Source organism: Mytilus edulis, chromosome 7 (assembly GCF_963676685.1).
Source record: "Mytilus edulis chromosome 7, xbMytEdul2.2, whole genome shotgun sequence".
Lineage (NCBI taxonomy): Eukaryota > Metazoa > Mollusca > Bivalvia > Mytilida > Mytilidae > Mytilus > Mytilus edulis.
In genome coordinates, this window is record NC_092350.1 from 9,328,434 (window position 1) to 9,353,783 (window position 25,350).

At 33.2% G+C, this 25,350-nt stretch overlaps 1 protein-coding gene across 2 annotated transcripts in view; it reads left to right on the forward strand.

Moving 5' to 3' along the window:
* The first annotated feature begins 895 nt into the window (after positions 1-895).
* LOC139529861 (acyl-CoA synthetase short-chain family member 3, mitochondrial-like) overlaps positions 896-25,350 on the forward strand; it is a 30,455-nt gene continuing 6,000 nt past the window's right edge. For both annotated transcript variants that reach the window (XM_071325799.1, XM_071325800.1), the window contains exons 1-14: positions 896-1,206; positions 1,895-2,039; positions 2,462-2,650; positions 3,485-3,616; positions 4,093-4,236; positions 7,627-7,707; positions 8,998-9,093; positions 9,940-10,050; positions 11,714-11,757; positions 12,271-12,377; positions 13,043-13,138; positions 13,658-13,721; positions 14,024-14,105; positions 15,059-15,181. In XM_071325799.1, coding sequence (XP_071181900.1) covers positions 947-1,206; positions 1,895-2,039; positions 2,462-2,650; positions 3,485-3,616; positions 4,093-4,236; positions 7,627-7,707; positions 8,998-9,093; positions 9,940-10,050; positions 11,714-11,757; positions 12,271-12,377; positions 13,043-13,138; positions 13,658-13,721; positions 14,024-14,105; positions 15,059-15,181 — 1,674 coding nt within the window. In that variant the 5' untranslated portion in view covers positions 896-946. The remainder of the gene's footprint in view (positions 1,207-1,894; positions 2,040-2,461; positions 2,651-3,484; positions 3,617-4,092; positions 4,237-7,626; positions 7,708-8,997; positions 9,094-9,939; positions 10,051-11,713; positions 11,758-12,270; positions 12,378-13,042; positions 13,139-13,657; positions 13,722-14,023; positions 14,106-15,058; positions 15,182-25,350) is intronic.

The window sequence follows — 25,350 nt, forward strand, 5'->3', positions numbered from 1 at the left end:
GTCGTCTAAAAATCAGCAGTTGTTGTTGAAAATGGCTTTGAGCGGCGTTTTTGGATCTTTATGCAGTTTGTTCGTTAACTTTTAACTGTGATTTATGATAAGAGGGAAGAAACAAATCTGTGTCAAAGAAACACATGTAGGCCCATCATATAAGTCTTTAGAAGCTTTTTAAAAAAGAATAGAAAATTATAAACAACTTATTGCTGTTATATTTTCAAGAATTTTCTAAATATACTGCCGAAATTTTCCCAAAGGAACTCACTTCAAATAAATGAAACTTTGTAGATAATAAGGACATACTTTGTAGTTGTGCATAACGACAGGAAATTATGATTCAGGGTAATTCTTTTAGGAGTTACGCTCCATTGAACTTGTTTGCTTCAATTTACTACTGCAGCAGTTTGTCATCGCAACTGCTCTGATACCACACAACAGAATTTCATGTCGGAAACCTTATAGATTAAGGACATGCTATGTAGATATGATATCGACACCGGGAAATTATGATTGATTCATTTTATTTTATTTATATCTACAATGACAATGTGGGGACGTGGGGTATGTGAGTGCGCTCACTAAGGTTCTATATATTTACATTATAAGATAGTTATAAGTTTATGTTTGTATTTCTTTTTTTACAAACATTGAATCATCATCAAAAAAAAAATAATTAAAAAAGATAACAATATTTTAAATTTGTATGTTGTAACAGAGACATATATTTATGTCTCTGGTTGTAATGTATTTTGTACATCTTTTTTTTTGTATTTTTGGAAAGAGTGTTCTAAACTCGTTTAATAAATTATTCTTTATATTGACTTATTTGGATTTGTTTTTCATGTAAAAAAAAAACTTTAAAAAAATAACACAAAGTTGACAGTTACCGGGACCGATGTCTATTTAGAATAAGAACTTCCGGTTGTCTTGAACTAAAATTGTAAACAACATGAACTTTTCAAAACACATTTTCCCATCTATTAAACAACTGTCACGCTCAAGCAATTACAGCATTGGTTACAGATTACACAGAATTTCATGCACATGCAGTTTGCATCATCGGTTCATTGCATCTAAAGCATACGATGATAATTTTTTACGCTCTATCAATTCACCGGAGGATTTTTGGGCAGAGCAGGCAGAACAAATAGTTTGGCATAAAAAATGGGACAAAGTACTCGACAATTCAAACCCACCTTTCAGTAGATGGTAATTATCATAGTTATAACCATAAGAACTGATATATAGCTTGTGTTATATTTAGATTTCAACTTTTAACCGTTTGCATTTGGCCTTGGTCTGGCTAGAGACACATTAGTCCAAATAATTGTGATCTCTGGCAAGGCTATTTTAATTTTTTTCTGGGACACCTTCGTAGCCTACAAAGGAAGGCATCCCAGAAAAATTTAAGATAGCCTTGCCAGACTTCATAATTATTTGGACTAGAGACACATATGCTGTTGTCTGCATAAGGCATTAGATATATATGTTTATAGATGGGGGCAGGACCTTTTTTGGGACGTCAGGATCGGTAGTCCAAATAATTATGACATCTTGAAAGGCTATTATATTTTTTTGGACTACAGGATCGGGTGCTTTTAAGCTTGGGATTTCTGGATTGATCCTTTCAGGATCCAAGATTTTTTTTTCTAATTTTGGAATGTCGGGTATAAATTTCCTTAAAGAGTCCTTATATACATGATATATAACATATATATTCTTCATCTACATAATACTTAGAATAGTCCAAATAATTATGAGGTCTTGCAATGCTATTATATGTATTTTTATTTTTATATTTTTATTTTTTTTCTGTAGGAAGGCATCACAGAAAAAAAACAAATAATCCGATCCTCAATTTCTTCTCACTTTGTTTTATTTTTTTGGGTACTTTTAGGTTTGTCGGTGGAGAACTCAATACATGTTACAATGCTGTGGACCGCCATGTTGAGGCTGGTAATGGAGAACAAGTGGCCATTATATATGACAGTCCAATCACTAAACAAGTGCAACATATTACTTACAAGGAACTTCTTGATGAGGTATGAGTTTGTTACCTGAATGGGTTTAACATAATTTTCTATGAAGCTTGATACACACATAGTTAAAACAATGGACAGTGTGTATCAAATAAGTTTGAACATAACAATGGTATTATAGATAAACAGTTAGGATATATTAACTGTCATTGACTGTTATTCTTGGTCATTAGAATATATATTTTCCAAGGTAGATATCACTCCTTGAAAATCTCAAAATTTAAACCTTTTGTCAAAACACTGTGAAATTGGAAATGCATATAAAAAACGAATTTGTTATTTTGAGTTCACTGTGTAATTTCTGAAATACTTTTGCACCGTTAATTTTGTTAATAATAATGTAGTTTATTTTTTGTTAGTTGGCATATAAAAAATTAGCAGAACATATTTGTGAGAAACTCTGATTTTATAGTTATAAATTTCAGGTCAGTAAATTTGCCAGTGTATTGAGGAAGTATGGTGTTGAGAAAGGAGATAGGGTACTTATATATATGCCAATGATACCACAGGCAGTGATAGCTATGTTAGCATCAGCTAGGATAGGAGCTATACACTCACTGGTGTTTGGTGGATTTGCTGCAAAAGAACTGGGTACTAGAATTGATCATGCAAAGGTTAGCCAATAACAGTTTTCATGAATATTTTCAATAAATGAACTCACATTTTCCTCTATATATATTTATACCCCATGCAATTTATTACATCAGGTATAATGTTTTTGACCCATCCAATTATCCATCCTTTTGTGTCTCTGTGTGTCTGAAACCACAAAACAGAATGTCATGAAACTATGTAGATAATAAGGAAATATTATGTAAATGTGCATATCGACAGGAAATTACGATTCAATTATTTTTCTAGTAGTTATGCCCCTTTAAACTTAGAATTTTGGGTTAATAAATATACTTCTGCAACAATTTATAATTGCAACCCCTCTGAAACAGTATTGCATGAAACTTTTTAGTTAACGAGGACACATGTTAATCAGTTGACTTTTTTAGTTATGATTCTTTAAACTAAGGAATCTGGTGATATTCTGTTTGTCCAGTAACAATGTGGGGGCATGGGGTATGAAGGTTCCTCAATTATGTATGAGTACTAAACATAACTGCACTTTGCAAGGAAATTCTAGTATATAATTCTTATGTTGTCCATTCATTTATCTGACCTTACTTTATTTAAATGTTTCCTAGCAAGTTAGTTACTGGAGAACTCTAGTACCATGGTTTATTTGTGTATCTATTTAACTTTTTGGTATTTAGTCTTTGATCTATTAGCAAATACTAAAAGCTTTACAATTTTTACAGAAACCACTTTCAGTATTAACCACTGGAACTTAAACATCAGTGGAGCAACATCATCCTTTCTTTTACAATGTTTGAAAACTGATTTTATAAAATTCATGTAACAAAAATTTTATTAAATTGTGAATTTTATGTTTTTTTCAGCCAAAAGTTGTAGTAAGTGCTAGCTGTGGGGTAGAACCAGGAAAATCTGTGCCTTATAAACCAATGTTAGATGGAGCACTTTCATCGATTGACTTCAAACCTAATAAATGTGTCATTTATAACAGACCTGGGGTAAGTATAACAATGCAGGATGTGATATTTTTACAATTCTAGATGATTCTATTACAAATCTGAAGTTCCATTTACTTTTAACTCTGACTGGAAAATACTATGAAGGTTTCAAAATAATTAAAAATTTATAGCAATATTTCTTTAAATTTTATTAAAGTTATGGAAAAGGAGAACTAAACACAAAAATCAAGTATTATAAATAGACATAAAATTAGTTTTGTCTTTTGATTACTAATACTATAAATATTTTTACATACAAACTTTTATATTTAATGTGCAATTATACATGTATATAAAATAATTGAACTTGAAGAAGCAATGTTGATATTATTTACATGTTTTTTTGCTCAGTAATTGAAACATTTAGAAGAGGATTGCGGTGTATTCAAATATGTATATACCTGTGAACTAGTTGTGATTAACAAAAAGATTAATTTTATTGAAGTAAAACATTTCTTTCCCAAAAACATTTTTAGTTTCAAATAGCTGCACTGAACCATAAGATGGATGTTGATTGGCAGTTAGAAATGTTAGAAGCATCACCAGTTGACTGTGTCCCTGTCCTGGCTACTGATCCTATCTACATTCTGTATACATCAGGAACAACAGGTTTACCAAAGGTAGGTGTCATGTGTATCCCTGTCCCGGCTACTGATCCTATGGTAAATGACATTGTGCTGGCTATATTCCTGTCCAGGCTACTGATCCTTACTATATTCTATATGCATCAGAAACAACAGTTTACCCAAGGTAAGTGTCATGTGGTTATCCTTGTTCTGGCAACATGTTTTGTTTTCATTGCAAAAATGATCAAAATTGTTTAAAATTTTCATTACGTTTAAGAAAGGTACAACAAGCTCATTTCATAGTAGTACACAAGAAGTATGTTTACCTATCATGTTTTACACGAGTATAGAGAAATTGTATACTGACATATGATATGAGTTCTTCAAACACTAGCTCCAAATGGAACTTTTGTTATTGGAAGCCATATGAATTATGTGTATCAGAGGGAAAAAAATTACGGCAAATAAAATATAAAGTGTATGCAAAAACACATAATTAACAGTGCTTGGTGATGATCCATAACCTGACTTGTTTTATAATTTATTTGATTTGTAGGCTGTAGTAAGACCAAGTGGTGGACATGCAGTGGTACTGAAGTGGTCAATGTGTTATATGTTTATTTGATTTGTAGGCTGTAGTAAGACCGAGTGGTGGACATGCAGTGGTACTGAAGTGGTCAATGTGTTATATGTTTATTTGATTTGTAGGCTATAGTAAGACCGAGCGGTGGACATGCAGTGGTACTGAAGTGGTCAATGTGTTATATGTTTATTTGATTTGTAGGCTGTAGTAAGACCGAGTGGTGGACATGCAGTGGTACTGAAGTGGTCAATGTGTTATATGTTTATTTGATTTGTAGACTGTAGTAAGACACAGTGGTGGACATGCAGTTGTACTGAAGTGGTCAATGTGTTATATGTTTATTTGATTTGTAGGCTGTAGTAAGACCGAGCAGTGGACATGCAGTGGTACTGAAGTGGTCAATGTGTTATATGTTTATTTGATTTGTAGGCTGTAGTAAGACCGAGTGGTGGACATGCAGTGGTACTGAAGTGGTCAATGTGTTATATGTTTATTTGATTTGTAGGCTGTAGTAAGACCCAGTGGTGGACATGCAGTGGTACTGAAGTGGTCAATGTGTTATATGTTTATTTGATTTGTAGGCTGTAGTAAGACCGAGCGGTGGACATGCAGTGGTACTGAAGTGGTCAATGTGTTATATGTTTATTTGATTTGTAGGCTGTAGTAAGACTGAGTGGTGGACATGCAGTGGTACTGAAGTGGTCAATGTGTTATATGTTTATTTGATTTGTAGGCTGTAGTAAGACCGAGTGGTGGACATGCAGTGGTACTGAAGTGGTCAATGTGTTATATGTTTATTTGATTTGTAGGCTGTAGTAAGACCGAGCGGTGGACATGCAGTGGTAATGAAGTGGTCAATGTGTTATATGTTTATTTGATTTGTAGGCTGTAGTAAGACCGAGCGGTGGACATGCAGTGGTACTGAAGTGGTCAATGTGTTATATGTTTATTTGATTTGTAGGCTGTAGTAAGACCGAGTGGTGGACATGCAGTGGTACTGAAGTGGTCAATGTGTTATATGTTTATTTGATTTGTAGGCTGTAGTAAGACCGAGCGGTGGACATGCAGTGGTACTGAAGTGGTCAATGTGTTATATGTTTATTTGATTTGTAGGCTGTAGTAAGACCGAGCGGTGGACATGCAGTGGTACTGAAGTGGTCAATGTGTTATATGTTTATTTGATTTGTAGGCTGTAGTAAGACCGAGCGGTGGACATGCAGTGGTACTGAAGTGGTCAATGTGTTATATGTTTATTTGATTTGTAGGCTGTAGTAAGACTGAGTGGTGGACATGCAGTGGTACTGAAGTGGTCAATGTGTTATATGTTTATTTGATTTGTAGGCTGTAGTAAGACCGAGTGGTGGACATGCAGTGGTACTGAAGTGGTCAATGTGTTATATGTTTATTTGATTTGTAGGCTGTAGTAAGACCGAGCGGTGGACATGCAGTGGTAATGAAGTGGTCAATGTGTTATATGTTTATTTGATTTGTAGGCTGTAGTAAGACCGAGCGGTGGACATGCAGTGGTACTGAAGTGGTCAATGTGTTATATGTTTATTTGATTTGTAGGCTATAGTAAGACCGAGCGGTGGACATGCAGTGGTACTGAAGTGGTCAATGTGTTATATGTTTATTTGATTTGTAGGCTGTAGTAAGACCGAGTGGTGGACATGCAGTGGTACTGAAGTGGTCAATGTGTTATATGTTTATTTGATTTGTAGACTGTAGTAAGACACAGTGGTGGACATGCAGTTGTACTGAAGTGGTCAATGTGTTATATGTTTATTTGATTTGTAGGCTGTAGTAAGACCGAGCAGTGGACATGCAGTGGTACTGAAGTGGTCAATGTGTTATATGTTTATTTGATTTGTAGGCTGTAGTAAGACCGAGTGGTGGACATGCAGTGGTACTGAAGTGGTCAATGTGTTATATGTTTATTTGATTTGTAGGCTGTAGTAAGACCCAGTGGTGGACATGCAGTGGTACTGAAGTGGTCAATGTGTTATATGTTTATTTGATTTGTAGGCTGTAGTAAGACCGAGCGGTGGACATGCAGTGGTACTGAAGTGGTCAATGTGTTATATGTTTATTTGATTTGTAGGCTGTAGTAAGACCGAGTGGTGGACATGCAGTGGTACTGAAGTGGTCAATGTGTTATATGTTTATTTGATTTGTAGGCTGTAGTAAGACCGAGTGGTGGACATGCAGTGGTACTGAAGTGGTCAATGTGTTATATGTTTATTTGATTTGTAGGCTGTAGTAAGACCCAGTGGTGGACATGCAGTGGTACTGAAGTGGTCAATGTGTTATATGTTTATTTGATTTGTAGGCTGTAGTAAGACTGAGTGGTGGACATGCAGTGGTACTGAAGTGGTCAATGTGTTATATGTTTATTTGATTTGTAGGCTGTAGTAAGACCGAGTGGTGGACATGCAGTGGTACTGAAGTGGTCAATGTGTTATATGTTTATTTGATTTGTAGGCTGTAGTAAGACCGAGCGGTGGACATGCAGTGGTAATGAAGTGGTCAATGTGTTATATGTTTATTTGATTTGTAGGCTGTAGTAAGACCGAGCGGTGGACATGCAGTGGTACTGAAGTGGTCAATGTGTTATATGTTTATTTGATTTGTAGGCTGTAGTAAGACCGAGCGGTGGACATGCAGTGGTACTGAAGTGGTCAATGTGTTATATGTTTATTTGATTTGTAGGCTGTAGTAAGACCGAGTGGTGGACATGCAGTGGTACTGAAGTGGTCAATGTGTTATATGTTTATTTGATTTGTAGGCTGTAGTAAGACCGAGCGGTGGACATGCAGTGGTACTGAAGTGGTCAATGTGTTATATGTTTATTTGATTTGTAGGCTGTAGTAAGACCAAGTGGTGGACATGCAGTGGTACTGAAGTGGTCAATGTGGAATATATATGGACTTAAACCAAAAGATGTAAGAACTTAATGTTGTAAATCATATTCCTTGGAATTGCTATTTTACGAAATTTTCCTTTGATCTTACTGACTGATAATTTCCTTTCTTTTAAAACACAGTAGAGTGATATGAAAAATTATTGCTAGAAACTAAGGGCGCATATGCAGTTGTCAATGAAATTAACAAAGTTGTCTTTAGGTAAAATAGCAATAAACAGATTATCATTGGTCATCTCAACTTGCTTGCTTTTTTCTCTTTCGCTGAAACAGCTCAACCGATAAAATCAATCTTGTTGAGATGACCAACAATAATATATATCTATTGGCATAAACATCAGCAGTTATTGTCCTACAATTAAAAAAACTTGTAGAAAAGATCTTAAGGCATTAATTTCTATATAGTGTTTGTCTCTAAACTTGTCTGGTTGTTGGACATCTTTACATAATGGTACTTTAAAATGAACAAATTAGGAGGTGTGGTATGATTGCCAGTGAGACAACTATTGAAGTATGCAACATTTAATTTTATTGGAGTGTATGTTGCTCAAGTTTCCTATGTGTTGTTGTGTGTACTTTTATTTGTCTTTTCATTTTTTTATGGCCCACCTACGATAGTAGAGGGGCATTATGTTTTCTGGTCTGTGCGTCCGTTCTTCCTTCCGTTCATCTGTCCTTCTGTCCATCTGTCCGTCCATTCGTCCTGCTTCAGGTTAAAGTTTTTGATCAAGGTAGTTTTTGATGAAGTTGAAGTCCAATCAACTTGAAACTTAGTATACATGTTCCCTGTGATATGATCTTTCTAATTTAAATACCAAATAAGAGTTTTACCCTAATTTCACGGTCCACGAAACAGAAAATGATAGTGTGAGTGTACTATGGACACATTCTTGTTTGTCAATGTTGCCATCAGTGTTTAATGATTTGATAATTTTAAACTGGTGACTGCTGATACTCAACCCCCTGTTTTCTTTAATTATACTGCCATGCAGTGACTTGGTTTAAAGTGAAGTATGTTTCTACTGTTCCTTTGTTTATCGATGGTCTGTATTTTCTCCGGCCACTTCGGCTTCATCCACCTTTAAAAACTTACCACCACGAAAAATTGCCCAAATGTGGCATTAAAAGTGTCATTAACACACCAACAATCAATCAATCCTTTGTTCATTTGCAACTTCTGTTTTATATACATTTATATCTAGAAATTGGAATTAAATGAAATCTTTAGGGAATCTTAACTTCTTATGGCATTATGGACCTTCTTCAATTATTTTTTTTTTGTTCCGTTTTTACATAAAATTGTCTATTTTAGGTGTGGTGGGCAGCGTCTGACCTTGGATGGGTTGTAGGACATTCATATATAGCATATGCACCTTTGCTTAATGGTAATACAACTATTTTGTTTGAGGTAAATTTGATCCTGTAAAATATGTGCATGTAATGTATATATAAATTATCCTGTAGAATATGTCAAGTAAATTTTATAAATATGTAAAACGGCTGTTAGAATATTAAAAAAAATGTAGAAAATTCCTTTTATTATGCTAAAAGTGCTTATTGAGATTAACCTTCATTGTAAATGTTCATACCTATAAAGAAAATAAAAATATTGGAAGGAACAACACTAAAGGAATGTTAAATTAATCGCTAATTCTAAGGTCATTTTAAAATTGTCACCAATCTAATTCAGTACTTTAGTCTAAGCAAAAATAAGATGTAACAAAAAAAAATGAAACCAATTTTTATTGTGTAATTACTTGGGAATCTTAATAAACATTGAATTTTAAACAATTTTTATGGGATGTATATATACATGAAGACTGAATTACTGAATTCTGAATTAGTTTCTCCATGGAAGTTTTTGTCCGTGATTAATTCTGTTTTTAACAACATCACACATAACTTCCAGGCCTTGAGAAAGGAAAAATTAAAATGGCTTTTAAAGTCTTGTCATTTAATTATATTGACACTCAATAGTTGAGTTGAAACTTGACAACAAGAAATCAAACAAGATGTAGAGTACAAAAACTTGAACAGTAATTTTAGTAATATTAGCAGTTTAATATTTGTTTTTATTATTAATTTCAGTATAAAACGAACTCAATAGTGAATCAACCAACTGTGTTGAAAGTAAAAAGAAAGTTCAACAAATAATTCCTAAAATTTTATAGCAGAGTATTGAAGTCTTTTTATACAGTGTAAAATTTTCACACACTAAGTTTAACATAAATATACATAAAACTCTAATTTGTAGGGAAAACCTGTTGGAACCCCTGATCCTGGAGTGTATTTCAGGATTCTGAGGGAGCATGATGTGAAGGCCATGTTCGTAGCCCCTACTGCACTCAGGGCTGTTAGGAGAGAGGTAAGACAGTCACAAGAATCATTCATTTATTTTTATACTTGTAAATAAAAACTGTAAAAGTTTAATCAGCATTTTTTATACCCCCGCTTTAAAAAAGGGGGGGTATACTGTTTTACCTCTGTCTGTCAGTCCGTCCGTCCATCAGTCCGTCAGTCAGTCCGTCAGTCAGTCCGTCAGTCAGTCAGTCCGTCAGTCAGTCTGTCCCATGAAACTTTCGTCACATTTTTCTCAGGAACTACACATCCACCCTTTCTGTAATTTGGTATCAACATTTATATATGTCAGCCACACCGTGTGATGCGTTTTCAGATTCATCGCTTAACAACTTCCTGTTTACCGAACACTTGTCTGATTTTACACATGATAGCCAAGTTGAAAATTTTCGTCACATTTTTCTCAGGAACTACAATACAAGGATTTCTGAAATTTGGTTTCAGGATTTATATAAGTCAGCTATACCATGTGATGCGTTTTCAGATTCATCACTCGACAACTTCCTGTTTACCGAACACTTGTATGATTTTACACATGATAGCCAAGTTGAAAATTTTCGTCACATTTTTCTCAGGAACTACAATACAAGGATTTCTGAAATTTGGTTTCAGGATTTATATAAGTCAGCTATACCGTGTGATGCGTTTTCAGATTCATCACTCGACTACTTCCTGTTTACCGAACACTTGTATGATTTTACACATGATAGCCAAGTTAAAAATTTTCGTCACATTTTTCTCAGGAACTACAATACAAGGATTTCTGAAATTTGGTTTCAGGATTTTTATAAGTCAGCTATACCGTTTGATGCGTTTTCAGATTCATCACTCGAAAACTTCCTGTTTACCGAACACTTGCATATTTTTACACTATTAATATTATCCACTTGCGGCGGGGGTATCATCAGTGAGCAGTAGCTCGCAGTTTCACTTGTTTATGATAAAAATTTGAACTCAAGTTTATTTATCCTGTGTTTTTTTGTTGTTGTTTTTTTACAAGAACAGCTCATGTTTTTCTCTCTTTTTTGTAAGAAAAGTTCTTTGGTTTGGTTTATTTTTTATTAGAAAAGTTCTTTATAGCAGTTTTATCTTAATGTCAAATTAAAATACAAAGAAAAAATACATGTTTAAGAAAAGAAACTGCTTGGAACTTGATGTATGTCACAACTGTTGTATAGATATGTATCATAGTTCAATGATTTAAAACTTTATCAAAAATGAAAAAAAGCAATGAAAGCTTTTACAATAGTCAGAATTTATTTGCATGAATTAAAGTTCAGTCTTCAATTTTATTTTTGCCTTTTATATTAATTTACACTATAATTTTTCCCATATCTTTTCTAATAAAAAAAAGTTGTTGATCAGATGGGTGTTTAAAATGTTGCAGGGTGGAGCTTTATTTAATTTTTATTTAAGGAAGAATTTATTAAAGTAGAATTGGTGTCAACCGTGAAAAGATCTATTATCTATATTTCCTTACATTGTTATTATTAGACTTTAAATCTTAATTATGGATTATCTTTGTGTTTTTGAGTTATATTAGTACTGTATGGGGAAATTCTGTATGATATCTTGCTTATTTAGTATGTTATCAACAAACTTTAGAAATTATTAGCTCCAACAGTAAAATAAGATCCTTAGTTCAGATATAGTGTTATTATTTTACACAGGATCCAGAGGCTGACTATGCTAAAAAGTATAAACCCTTACATGAGTAAGTAGTCAAAACTCTAGTCCTTAGAATTGGTACAGTTTTCTTGTTCAAATTTGTCATTATAACTATGGGGATAGGTTGGATTACAGGAAAAGTACTAATCTTTCACATTATTGAAAAGACTTTGTCAAAGACTGACAACTGTGTGCTTTTTTCAAGAATCTTTTTTTGATTAAGCACACAAATAATAGCATTGCATGTCCTCTTCAGTTTTAGCTGATTTCTATTATATTTGAGTTGTCTCCCTTGTGTTTAGTATTGTTATAGCATAGCAAGTTTGATTTAAGATGTTGAAGATATTAAATGATATTGTTTGTTATCTAAGAAGCTGAATTCCTGTTTTCAAAGTAAAAGAAATAGCACAATTTGATGTGATTTATTTATCAAAATGATTTTCATTAGGTTTGGAGAATTTCTTTGTATGTTATTTTGGATTTTAAATGGTTTATTATTTTTTTAAATACATCGTTCCATCTTAGGTTAAAACTTTAAAGATTAAATCTTTGTCTTTAGGTTCCAGGCATTATTTGTAGCAGGTGAACACTGCGATAAAGAGACAATGGAATGGTCCAGGAATGCTTTGGAAGGAAAACCTGTTTTAGATAACTGGTGGCAAACAGGTAAGGAACAATGGAACAGTCCAATACTTTTGCGTGCAAACATAACTTGTGAGCATCAAGTCCTAAGCCTGTCCCAAGTCAGGAGCCTGTAGTTCAGTGGTTGTCATTGGTTCATGTCTGTCATATTTCTTTTTTGTAAATTGTTTTGTTATGAGTTAGGCCGTTAGTTTCATATTTTTCATGGTAGGCTTTTTATATCTGACTAATTTGTATTTTTTTCATTGTTGAAGGCAGTAGGATTACCTAAAATTGCTTACATCAACTTCAATTGAATTGATGGAAAATTGTCCTATTGGCAACCATACTACTTCTCCTTATTTTTATAGTGACAATGAATGGTCAAGGACTATCAGGAATGTAAGCATGACTTGGGGCTAAAATGTAAGAGATAGTGAATGGTCCAGGAATGATTCAGAGGTTAAATCTAGATTACTAGTGACAAGCAAGATAGGGCTAGGAAAGTCAAAAAATACTTCTGGAGACCAGTCAGTCTTGGACAATTGGTAGAAAACCATTAAGAGACAATGAAATATCCAAGAATGTTTTCAAATTTAGTTCTTATTTAGAACTGTTGTCATGAATCAATACATCATATATGAGTGTTATTCCACCCTTTAAAGAATATATCTTCAGTATAATGAATCTGTCTTTTTTTATATTTCTAGAGACAGGTTGGGCTATAACTTCAACATGTGCTGGTATGGGAATGAATCTGAAACCACCAACTGGTACCGCTGGTAAAGCTGTTCCTGGCTGGGATGGTAAGTTTGTGTATATAGAATAACCATACATTGTCTCGAAATATCAATGTTATTTGTACAAGGCTTGGAAAAGGTTGAAAGTGAGGCTGTGCCGAGCATTTCTACCTGTTTCGAGCCGAGTACAAATAACATTGATATTTCGAGACAATGTATGGTTATTCTTTATATACTGCAACTCTTAAAACTGTTCTAAATGAAGTAATTAGGGTAAAAACCATCATTTCCTAATTGTGAGCGGACAACGTAAAATTTCCGCGAACCTGTATGTTTTATTGACGTCATAAATAAAAACTCTACGGAAACACATTGTCAACGTCATAAATAAGGTGATATACGGTCAGTGACTGTATATCACATATGAATATACGGTCAATTCAATTTGACTGCTCAAATAGCACAGCTGCAGTATATATATATATCATATAGGCGAATTACTTTAATAGATGAAGGGAAATTATATGTTTAAATCCACTAAAACAGTCGCATTTAGTTTATTATTGTGTTTATGGCATTTTTCAGTGAAAGTTTTGAGGAAAGATTTAACAACAGCAGATCCAGGAGAATTGGGCCAGATTGCTGTAAAGTGAGTAAATAAATATGTATTACAATGTTAAACACATGGAATTGCATAGTAGTAAAAATATACATTGATAACATTTTACCAGGTTTTTATGTAAAATAAAAATTATTATGAATAAGGTTTTTTATTTAATATGAATCGGTCATGTTGTTACCTGGTAACATATTTTTTTTAAATATGGATTTTAGTTGTAATGATGAGACATTTGTTTTTGTGTGGGAACTCCCTTTTGTCCACTAGCTGTAGTCCATATTGCATATGTTGTTTACTGGCATTTAAAATATGCATGATGTCATAATTCGTAGGCTGCCTTTGCCACCTGGAGCTTTTAGTACTCTGTGGGAGAGTGAGGAGAGGTTCAAAGATACATATTACAAGACAATACCAGTAAGTGCAGATTTGTTCTCTAATTTTTGATTTCATGGTTTATCAAGTCTGCATACCGACCTATGAAAAAAATACTTGAATATTAGATATAAGGTTTTACCCTCAGTATAGTAACATGGATTGCATTTTAGCTGCATAGTCATGGAAATAAGCATTTTTACATCAGTTTTAGCCTTTTCCAGATGCATATTTTGTGACTACTGTAATTGATTGTTTTTTTCCACCATTTCACATAATGAAAATGGTGTTAAAATAATTACTTTCAATTTGATATCATCAAATATTTTTTTATGTGAAAATTTGAAAAAAAATCTTATATAAAAAAATACTTAATGCCATAAAATTCAACATCAATGCAGTAATTCCATATCATAATGATCACTTTATATTCAAAACAATTCAGAGAAATCTAATAGACAACTTTTGAGTTCGATGCATTTCCGTCAAAAACTCTGGTTTTAGTGAATGTCATTTGTGCGTTTAGGGGCGTCGTCACTTCCATTCCAATGTTGAGCAAGTGGTTGGAAAACTATAACTCTGTATTGTACGAATTATTCGGCAAATTGAATTCCCAAAATTGACAATCAGCACTGTTGTCATTAAGGAATTGTCGGTAAGTACCTACAGAACAACCATTATTTCTAGTTTATCCTGCACAATGACAATCACTAAGACACTTGATGAATGTAAATAGTGCAGGGATGCAGGAGATCCCCTCTATCTGGTAAATGGCGTCATAAAGGTGCGCATAATTGACGAGTTTTTTCCGGTGACAGATGAACTCAAAAGTGGTCTATTGTAATGTATTAAAAATCTGAGGAGCACATACATTGCAAAATATTTTTCACTCCTTAGTAAATACCTTATAAATCATTCTTTAATATTGTTATCTGTGTGGCTGGTAAATTTTTAGAATTGATGATGCCAGATTATCATTTGTTTTTACATTGCAGGGGTATTATGACACAATGGATGCAGGGTTTATGGATGAAGAAGGATATGTAAGTGTAATGGCTAGAACTGATGATGTCATCAATGTAGCAGGACACAGATTATCTACTGGTCAACTTGAAGAGGTAAGGTTAGATATATAGATTCCGTCATTGCAACAATTGTGTTACTATATTTCTCCACTTGAGACAGATAAATTTTAATATTTAAAGCAAAGGCTTCCCAAGCTTTTAGAATAATTAAAATTTAACTGTTAAGAGTGAAGAAATATTGTAACACACAAGCTATAGTAGTAGGATCTGTTTTTCTAATGAATTTTATCCTTTTTTTTCAAAAACTGGCAGAAAGTTGTGTTCTTTATATGTGACATCATCAGGCATGGTTCCCTTTTTCATGATGTCACGATAGGAAATTCAGAAGAAATCAAGACAATTACACGTCACAATTAAATTTGGAACAATCATTTGTGCTGCATCGGATAGAAATCGACCTTATGCAAGTGCATGTACACATATACATATCTAAAACTTTGATCGATTTTGGAATAACTAAGATATAAAAGCTGCATTTTGGTCCGTTTAAAAGGGTTGTCTTCTTATGAAAACCTATTTTTGAAACAATTACAGACTTTCCGTAGAAATTATTTCAACCCAAAATAGGTTAACAGAGGTATTGATTTTCGTTTGCATAAGGTCGATTTCTATCCCACGCAGCTCATTTGCTGAGAACAGATGTTTCACTACTGATGAGAAATGTATTTCTCACACTACTCAAGAAATGTGAAAATAGCACAAAAATTAAGAATTATAGAATAACTAATCAAAGAATTCAAATACAGAAAAATATTCAACGTGTGACCCAACAACACATTAATTCATGAATGTGGGAAACACATGAGCTAATGATCAGTGTTTTCCAGTCACTAGTTGAATATTTTATATATTTAAATTCTTTGATTATAGTTATTCTTTTTATTACATTGGCAAACAGCTTTTTTATGAAATTTAAGAAGAATATTAAAGGAACTATATCTCTTTATAAGAATTCACAATTTTGTTTTTATTCCACATTATGGGCGTCTTGACCACGCCTATTGTTGTATGATGTCAGAGGAGTGAAATTATCAGTTTTTATTTTACTGGGAAATCTATGTAATTCATTGCAACCAATGTAATAATACATTAATTATACTCCATAGTTTGGCATTTAAATTGTTGAGTATAGACTACTGTGGATTCATTTATTTTTTTGGGTACTAACTTTCGTGAATTAAGGAAAACATGCATGTTCATGGATATTTGATTTCATTGTTTTGCAGAAGTCTATTTACAAGCCTTTATAAAACATCTCATTCAATGAACATTTAATTTCGTGGTTCACTTGTATCCATGGAATCTGGTATCTGTAAATAATAATGAATCCACAGTATATTTTTACAGAATTACTTCCCCTTAAATGATCCAGAACTTACATATTGGTTTTGTCATCATTGTAATACAAGTGAACATAAAATCTGTTTCATTCTGGAAGTTCCTATTTAAAAGAAAGATATGAGAAATAAAGAGTGCATCAAATCTGAATGTATATTCAAAAAATTGTAATATTGGTTACAGGAATATACCATTTGTCATTTCTATTTGTTGTTCATAAGGAATGTTTGATGATGAAAATTGATAAGTGGAAGAATAATAATAATAAAGTTTTTGATGACACAAAAATGTGTTGATAATATGAATAAAGACATGTACATACAAGGTATGAGTGCAAATAAACAATAGTTCTGTGGATGTAGTAGTAGGGTGCCCAGTATCAAAAAACACGTCTAGTTAACAAGTTTAAGTTAACGGATGACACACGGCTATATTTATATGCAAACTATTGAAAAATCATTATACTTTCCAATCATGAATGTTGTCGTAAGCTCTTGTGGTCACGTTTTTCAAAATTTTGTTTCTTAGGGTACCCAAAGATACCTCATCATACAGGCCATCTTCAACACAAAAAATGAAATTTTTGCTTTATGTGTTATTTGTTCAAATGATACTGATCATTTAGCTTAAAAATCAAATTTATCATATAACGAAAGCTGAAAAGATTTATATAATTTAAGTATAAGTATTCCATGATTTTAGTAAGACTATTTTTTTAGCTGAAATTTACCACATTTTGAAAGAAAGAAAATTTACTGCGTGTTACTTTCATGATATTTTTACTCTGATTACATCAATAAGACATGGTTCATATGTGTGCCAAATATCTTTCGTGTAATGTTAATCAGTGAGAAGAAAATAGCAATTTAAAAACCCAAATTTAGTGATACTTCTGCCTTGATTCAAACATGTCTTTTCTCGTGCCGTTAATCGTTTTGTAGCTTACACTATCAGGTCATTAACTAGGACATTGCCACTAACTTCATTTCTCTTTTTTGCTTGTTATATAGTCGATTTGTAAATTTGGAATAGTCCAGTTAGTTTGAAGATCGTTGTTTTTGTAATTGGATTTTTTTTTTTATAACTTTAATTGTTTTTTTTTAGTTGATAGTTTTGTTATAATTGTAATATACAAATCAAATCAAATCAAATAAAATCGGTCACGTTTCAGACCCGGAATATGGCACACATTCACAGTTCTGTTAAACTATGCCCATCAAGCCTGAAACGAAGTAGGAATGAAATACAATGGGATAAGTGTGTTATATGTCAGGGTTCTCCTACTGAATTGCTTATTAATATGCGAGGAATTAGCACAAACAAAAGCTTTATCGAGGCTATGGGAGCACGGAAAGATTTTAGTTTATTGCATGATGCTTCAGACCTATACCATCTTCGTTTTGATGATTAAAAAATATTGTACCACCATTCTTGCTATAATTTTACACAAGCAGACACAACTGCAGTTATTTGAAAGCTGAATCAAGTTCTTATTCGTCTGTAAAAGTGTTTCATGTCATATATAGAAGGTCGTCAAATTCCTGACTGGAAAAAGTGTCTTTGAGTCAGTGAGAACCAGCAGGCCTTAATCAGATTTCTTGGCGAATTGATTGTTCAGCATCATGGTAGATCAACAGTTAATTACTATGATACACAAGGAAGTCATATCTAGCTATCACTTCCAAGGACCCTAAATCAGCTCAAAAGGAGTATTCAGGTTTTAAGAATTATTTTGTATGCCCGATGAAGTAGATACTCGCATGATTTTACATGCTATTCATGTAGACAAAGAGTTCAGTGTGAAAGGAATCAAGGGTAGAATAATAATAAAGTCACAATATACAGATGTTCTGATCTTATACGTTCATTACTTCCCCTCCATGCGAATCTACTTTTAAACAATATGTAATGAGAGCTATGGTTTCAAACAGGCACTATAACTAGCACACAAGATTTGCGCCACTATATACCTGTCCACAAAATATGTAAAAGTCTCGGGTTTGCCATCTGTAACATTCTACCAGCGCCACATGCTGTAACATGATGCGATACAATGTAATCGGTAAAATTGAGAATGGAAATTGGGAATGTGTCAAAGAGACAACAACCCGACCAAATAAAAAACAACAGCAGAGGGTCACCAACAGGTCTTCAATGTAGTGAGACATTCCCGCACCCGGAGGCGTCCTTCAGCTGGCCCCTAAACAAATATATACTAGTCCAGTGATAATGAACGCCATACTAATTTCCAAATTGTACACAAGAAACTAAAATTAAAATAATACAAGACTAACAAAGGCCAGAGGCTCCTGACTTGGGACAGGCGCAAAAATACGGCGGGGTTAAACATGTTTGTGAGATCTCAACCCTCCCCCTATACCTCTAACCAATGTAGAAAAGTAAACGCATAACAATACGCACATTAAAATTCAGTTCAAGAGAAGTCCGAGTCTGATGTCAGAAGATGTAATCAAAGAAAATAAACAAAATAACAATAATACATAAATAACAACAGACTACTAGCAGTTAGCTGACATGCCAGCTTCAGACTTCAATTAAACTAACTAAAAGATTATGATTTCATCATATGAACATCAGGCACAATCCTTCCCGTTAGGGGTTTAGTATCATACCATCATAACATATATGAGAAGAACATAACCCGTGTCATGCCAACAACTGTTTTTAGAATAAATGTGTTTAGTTCTGATGCAAAGACCTTATCAGTGACTCAATATTAACACCAAAATATGCGATCTTTAATGACTTGACAACAGTATCGTAATTATATCCCTTCTTAATAAGTCTATTCAAAGGTTTTGTAAGTTTCTGAGGTGAATACTGACACCTTTGTGCTTTATAAAGAATATTTCCATAAAAAATTGGATGTGAAATACCTGAACGTATATGAATTCTGCATGTTGAGCTATATTTACGAATGATGTCTTTATACCGATGATAAAATTTAGTAAATGTTTTGACTAGTTTGTGATATCGAAAACCCTGGTGTAATAATTTTTCAGTAATACATAAATTTCTCTCGTTAAAATCTGAAACATTATTACATACACGAGCGAATCGTACAAGTTGAGATATATAAACACCGTAAGATGGTGACAAGGGAACGTCACCATCTAAAAACGGATAATTAACGATAGGAAATGAAAAATCATCCCTTTTATCATAAATTTTAGTATTCAGCTTTCCATTAGTGATATAGATATCAAGATCGAGAAAAGGGCAGTGGTCATTGTTAGTATTAGCTTTATTTAAAGTAAGTTCAACAGGATAAATTTCATTAATATACATACTGAAGTCGTCATTATTGAGAGCCAAAATATCATCCAAATATCTAAAAGTATTATTAAATTTGTTTATCAGATGTTGTTTCGATGGGTCTTTGCTTATTTTTGTCATGAATTGTAACTCATAACAATACAAAAACAGGTCCGCAATAAGTGGTGCACAGTTAGTCCCCATTGGAATTCCGATAATCTGACGATATACGGAATCCCCAAAGCGAACAAAAATGTTATCTAGTAAAAATTCAAGGGCATATATAGTATCAAAGCATGTCCAATTAACATAGTTTTTTTGTTTATTGCTACTAAAAAATGACCTAAAAGAGTTTGAACATATATATTCACATTCTGATTTTTTGAATGCCCATTTCATTAGGTGTGTGAATTTTTTCTTAATGAGAATGTGAGGCAATGTGGTATACAGGGTAGAAAAATAAACTTTGAACAGATTCAAAATCACCAATATAAGCATGCAATTTATCAAGTACTTCCAACGAGTTCTTGACACTCCAAAAGTAATTTATTCCACTATTTTCGAAGGCCTTATTTGAACAATTTATTATCAGGTTTTTAATTGTACCAAGTGTGCTGGTAAGAAGAATAGACAATTTAGTAGTTGAACAATGGCTTGAAGACGAAATAAATCTATATTTGTAAGGGGTTTTGTGTAGCTTCGGAAGCCAATACATAGATGGGACTTTCATTGTATTTGGCTCTGCTTGTAAAGCGGTGGTTAAAAGTTTATGTTTGTTACAGATTTCGTTTTCTGAAAATGGCCCTGTTTAGGATCGGTAAGCGCACTGTTTTTTTAATCTTGAAGGACAACCCAGATGATTTTACCGATTTGTCAAACCTTTCTAATTGTGACATCGATGAATCTACAGATGCAGCTCGAGATGTTGTTGTTACGTTGAATGATCTCAAGTCAAAGCTAAAAGTAGATCATTGTGACCTTCATAAGTTGAAGGTAAAATTGGCTACACTTTAAAATTTCTCCCTTGTCAAACTTCCTCATTGTGAATCTACTTTTAAACAATATGTAATAAGAGCTTCACTCCAGACGTAAAATTGATGTCTTCCCATATAGCAAAACTCCCTTAACATTCTTCTCTTCAGTTCGAATGGGAAAAGAAGAATGACTTGTTCCTGTCTATCTCAAAGGTCAGATGTCATCCGAATTTCTGCAAGATTTAGTTTGTACTTGTATTAAAGGGGAAATCTGTGTTTTCAAAGGGTTGCAATTACTTCGAACAAAATCTATCATAGATATAGGAAGATGTGGTATGAGTGCCAATGAGACAACTCTCCATCCAAATAACAATTTATAAAAGTAAACCATTATAGGTCAAGGTACGGCCTTCAACACAGAGCCTTGGCTCACATCAAACAGCAAGCTATAAAGGGCACCAAAAATTAGTAATGTAAAACCATTCAAACAGGTATACAGATTTATTCCCATGTCAGGCAAATGACATATGTCAAAATGTAAATACTCATCTGGTTGCAGTTAGAAACATTGATGACGACGAAGATGACGCTGTATAAGATTTCATTTTTATGCCCCACCTACGATAGTAGAGGGGCATTATGTTTTCTGGTCTGTGCCTCCGTTCGTTCGTTCGTCCGTTCGTTTGTGCCTCCGTTCGTTCGTTCGTCCGTTCGTTTGTGCCTCCATTCGTTTGTTCGTCCATCTGTGCGTCCGTTCGCTTCAGGTTAAAGTTTTTGGTCGAGGTAGTTTTTGATGAAGCTGAAGTCCAATCAACTTGAAACTTAATACACATGTTCCCCATGATATGATCTTTCTAATTTTATGCCAATTTATAGTTTTGATCCCAATTTCATGGTCCACTGAACATAGAAAATGATAGTGCAAAGTTCAGGTTAAAGTTTTTGGTCAAGGTAGTTTTTGATGAAGTTTAAAGTTACATAAACTTGAAACTTAGTACACATGTTTCCTATGATATGATCTTTCTAATTTTAATTCCAAATTAAAGTTTTGACCCCAATTTCACGGTCCACTGAACATAGAAAATGATAGTGGGAGTTGGGCATCCGTGTACTATGGACACATTCTTGTTCTGTATGTACCTTTAATATGAATCATTGTGCAGCTATCGACTGAAAATTAAGCAGTTCGTACTATTTTTAAACAATAAAGAAAACATCTACTCAATTTTGAAATATTGGGAAATATAGTAATAATCTAGCTAGTGGGGATTCCGAAAGATATATAAAAAAAGAAATAAAAAAAAAAAACCTGCCATATGTTCTCTGACCTTGGCGTGGTTGGTGGGCCTAAACTACAGGATACCATAGAACGTAGTAGGCTATACTAGCCTCGATCATAATTAACTATTTGACTATCTTTTTTTTCCCTTGTTTTTGCCATGCTGTTGTCTGCTTGTCTTCATTTTTTAAGTTTTTAATGTTCCTTTGGTTTCTCACGCCTTTTTTGTTTGCAATTGTTTGTAAAATACATCGGTGCTGTACATAACCCTCTCCCTTATTATATTTTTGAAATACTTATAAACATTATAGCCAATTGTTGCTCATTTAGTCATCTGTAAATGTAGGATGGGGCGTTTTACCTGGTTCTAATAGACGTTTTATTTCAAAACTTTTATCCCCCTTTTTCTCTGTTTGCAGTAATTTTTACTTCTGTAAAACAAAGCTATACACAGAGCTTTATATTAGAAAAAAAAAAGTTCGACGTTAATTTAGAAACAAATCATTTATATATACTCTTTCACACCCAATAACAGAAATTTGATATTTACCTAGAAATTGACGAACACCTTACTATCAAAAGACGTGAAAAACACTTTTTGTTTTCGACAAATGATAAAAGTTAAGATCTAAAAAACATCTTTAGATCTTACTTGTAACAATTGAATACAAAAATTTCAAATTTAGAAATGAAATAGGTCAAGGTCTCTGTTATTTAACAGCTGTTTGAAAATTTCAAATTTGCACCCTATATGCAAAAAAAGTCAATCTAAAGTTATTTTTGGCGATAGAAATATAAAATCAGTTCTAACTGTAGATACAAAAGATATTTTTCTATAAATTAGTTGGGTTTTTTTTGCTCCAAACGCATATATGTAGGAGAAACAAGCTATCTAAATAAGACTGTGCATTTTACTTGAATTTTTGCTTTTACCTTTGACTCGGATTTTTAAAAAACTTGACCACGGCAGACAATGAGGACAACGCTATTTCGATGAGGCTTGTTCTCCTCTTTCCAATGATATAAAATATAGCCGTGTGTTATTCCGTTAAAGCAAAACGATCAAATTTGTTAATTGGGCACCCCACTATAGGCATATATAAGCAACCCGATGACATTTAACCACCAGAAAAAAAAAACATACTATGTCTGGTGACCTTATTTATTCAAATCCAGGCCATACTAGAAAGTGAATATTCATTTGTTTGAAGTTTTTATTTATTCAATTTCATGCCATGCTTGAAAGTGAATATTTATTTGTTTTACAGTACAGTTTTTATATATTCCATTTCAGGCCATGCTTGAAAGTGAATATTTATTTGTTTTACAGTACAGTTTTTATATATTCCATTTCAGGCCATGTTAGAAAGTAAATATTTATTTGTTAGTAGTTTTTATATATTCCATTTCAGGCCATGCTAGAAAGTAAATATTTATTTGTTTTACAGTACAGTTTTTATATATTCCATTTCAGGCCATGCTAGAAAGTAAATATTTATTTGTTTTACAGTACAGTTTTTATATATTCCATTTCAGGCCATGCTAGAAAGTAAATATTTATTTGTTTTACAGTACAGTTTTTATATATTCCATTTCAGGCCATGCTAGAAAGTAAATATTTATTTGTTTTACAGTACAGTTTTTATATATTCCATTTTAGACCATGCTAGAAAGTAAATATTTATTTGTTTTACAGTACAGTTTTTATATATTCCATTTCAGGCCATGCTAGAAAGTAAATATTTATTTGTTTTACAGTACAGTTTTTATATATTCCATTTTAGGCCATGCTAGAAAGTGAATATTTATTTGTTTTACAGTACAGTTTTTAACCGGATTTTTGTGACAAAAATGTCGGTTATTGATTTTGGGATGTACGGCGGGCGGGCGGGCGCCTGGGCGGGCGGGCGCCTGGGCGGGCGGCAATCAAATGTTGTCCGTGCATTAACTCATGAACCGTTCAACCAAAGCTTTTAAAATTTTAATATGTTATTACTGACAACCATACGAAGGTCAAGTTTAATAATGGCGATTTTGACTTTTACCGTTCAGGAGTTATGGTTCTTGAAAGGCGGCAATCAAATGTTGTCCGTGCATTAACTCATGAACCGTTCAACCAAAGCTTTTAAGATTTTAATATGTTATTACTGACAACTATATGAAGGTCAAGTTCAATAATGGCGATTTTGACTTTTACCGTTCAGGAGTTATGGTTCTTGAAAAAGATTGAAAAATGGAGTTTTCAGTCGTGTCCGTGCATTTACTCATGAACTGTTCTACCAAAGCTTCCCAAATTTTAATATGTTGTTACTGATGACAGAATGGAGGTCAAGTTTAATAATGACGATTTTGACTTTTACTGTTCAGGAGTTATGGTTCTTGAAAGATTGAAAAATGGAGTTTCCAGTCGTGTCCGTGCATTTATGCATGAACTGTTCTACCAAAGCTTCCGAAATTTTAATATGCTGTTACTGATGACAAAATGGAGGTCAAGTTCAATAATGATGATTTTGACTTTTACCGTTCAGGAGTTATGGTTCTTGAAAGATTGAAAAATGGTGTTTCCCGTCGTGTCCGTGCATTTTCCAATGAACCATTCAACCAAAGCTTTTGAAATTTTAATATGTTGTTACTGATGACAAAATAGAGGTCAAGTTCCATAATGACGATTTTGACTTTTACTGTTCAGGAGTTATGGTTCTTGAAAGATCGTAAAATGGCGTTTCCATTCACGTTGTTGCATTTACTCATGAACCATTTATTCTAAGCTTTTCAAATATTATTATCTCAAAATGTTGATACTGATGACAAAATGGAGGTCAAATTTGATATTGATGATTTTCACTTTCACCATTCATCAGTAATGGTTCTTGTGATATTGCCAGGACACAAATAAATGTAAATAAATCCGGTTTGCTGTCGTTGTGACAGCCTCTTGTTATATATTCCATTTCAGGCCATGCTAGAAAGTGAATATTTTTATTTGTTTAACAGTACAGTTTTTATATATTCCATTTCAGGCCATGCTAGAAAGTGAATATTTTTATTTGTTTAACAGTACAGTTTTTATATATTCCATTTCAGGCCATGCTAGAAAGTGAATATTTATTTGTTTTTAATATTGTACAGTTTTTATGTATTCCATTTCAGGCCATGCTAGAAAGTGAATATTTATTTGTTTTACAGTACAATTTTTATATATTCCATTTCAGGCCATGCTAGAAAGTGAATATTTTTATTTGTTTAATAGTACAGTTTTTATATATTCCATTTCAGGCCATGCTAGTAAGTGAATATTTATTTGTTTTACAGTACAATTTTTATATACTGTGGAT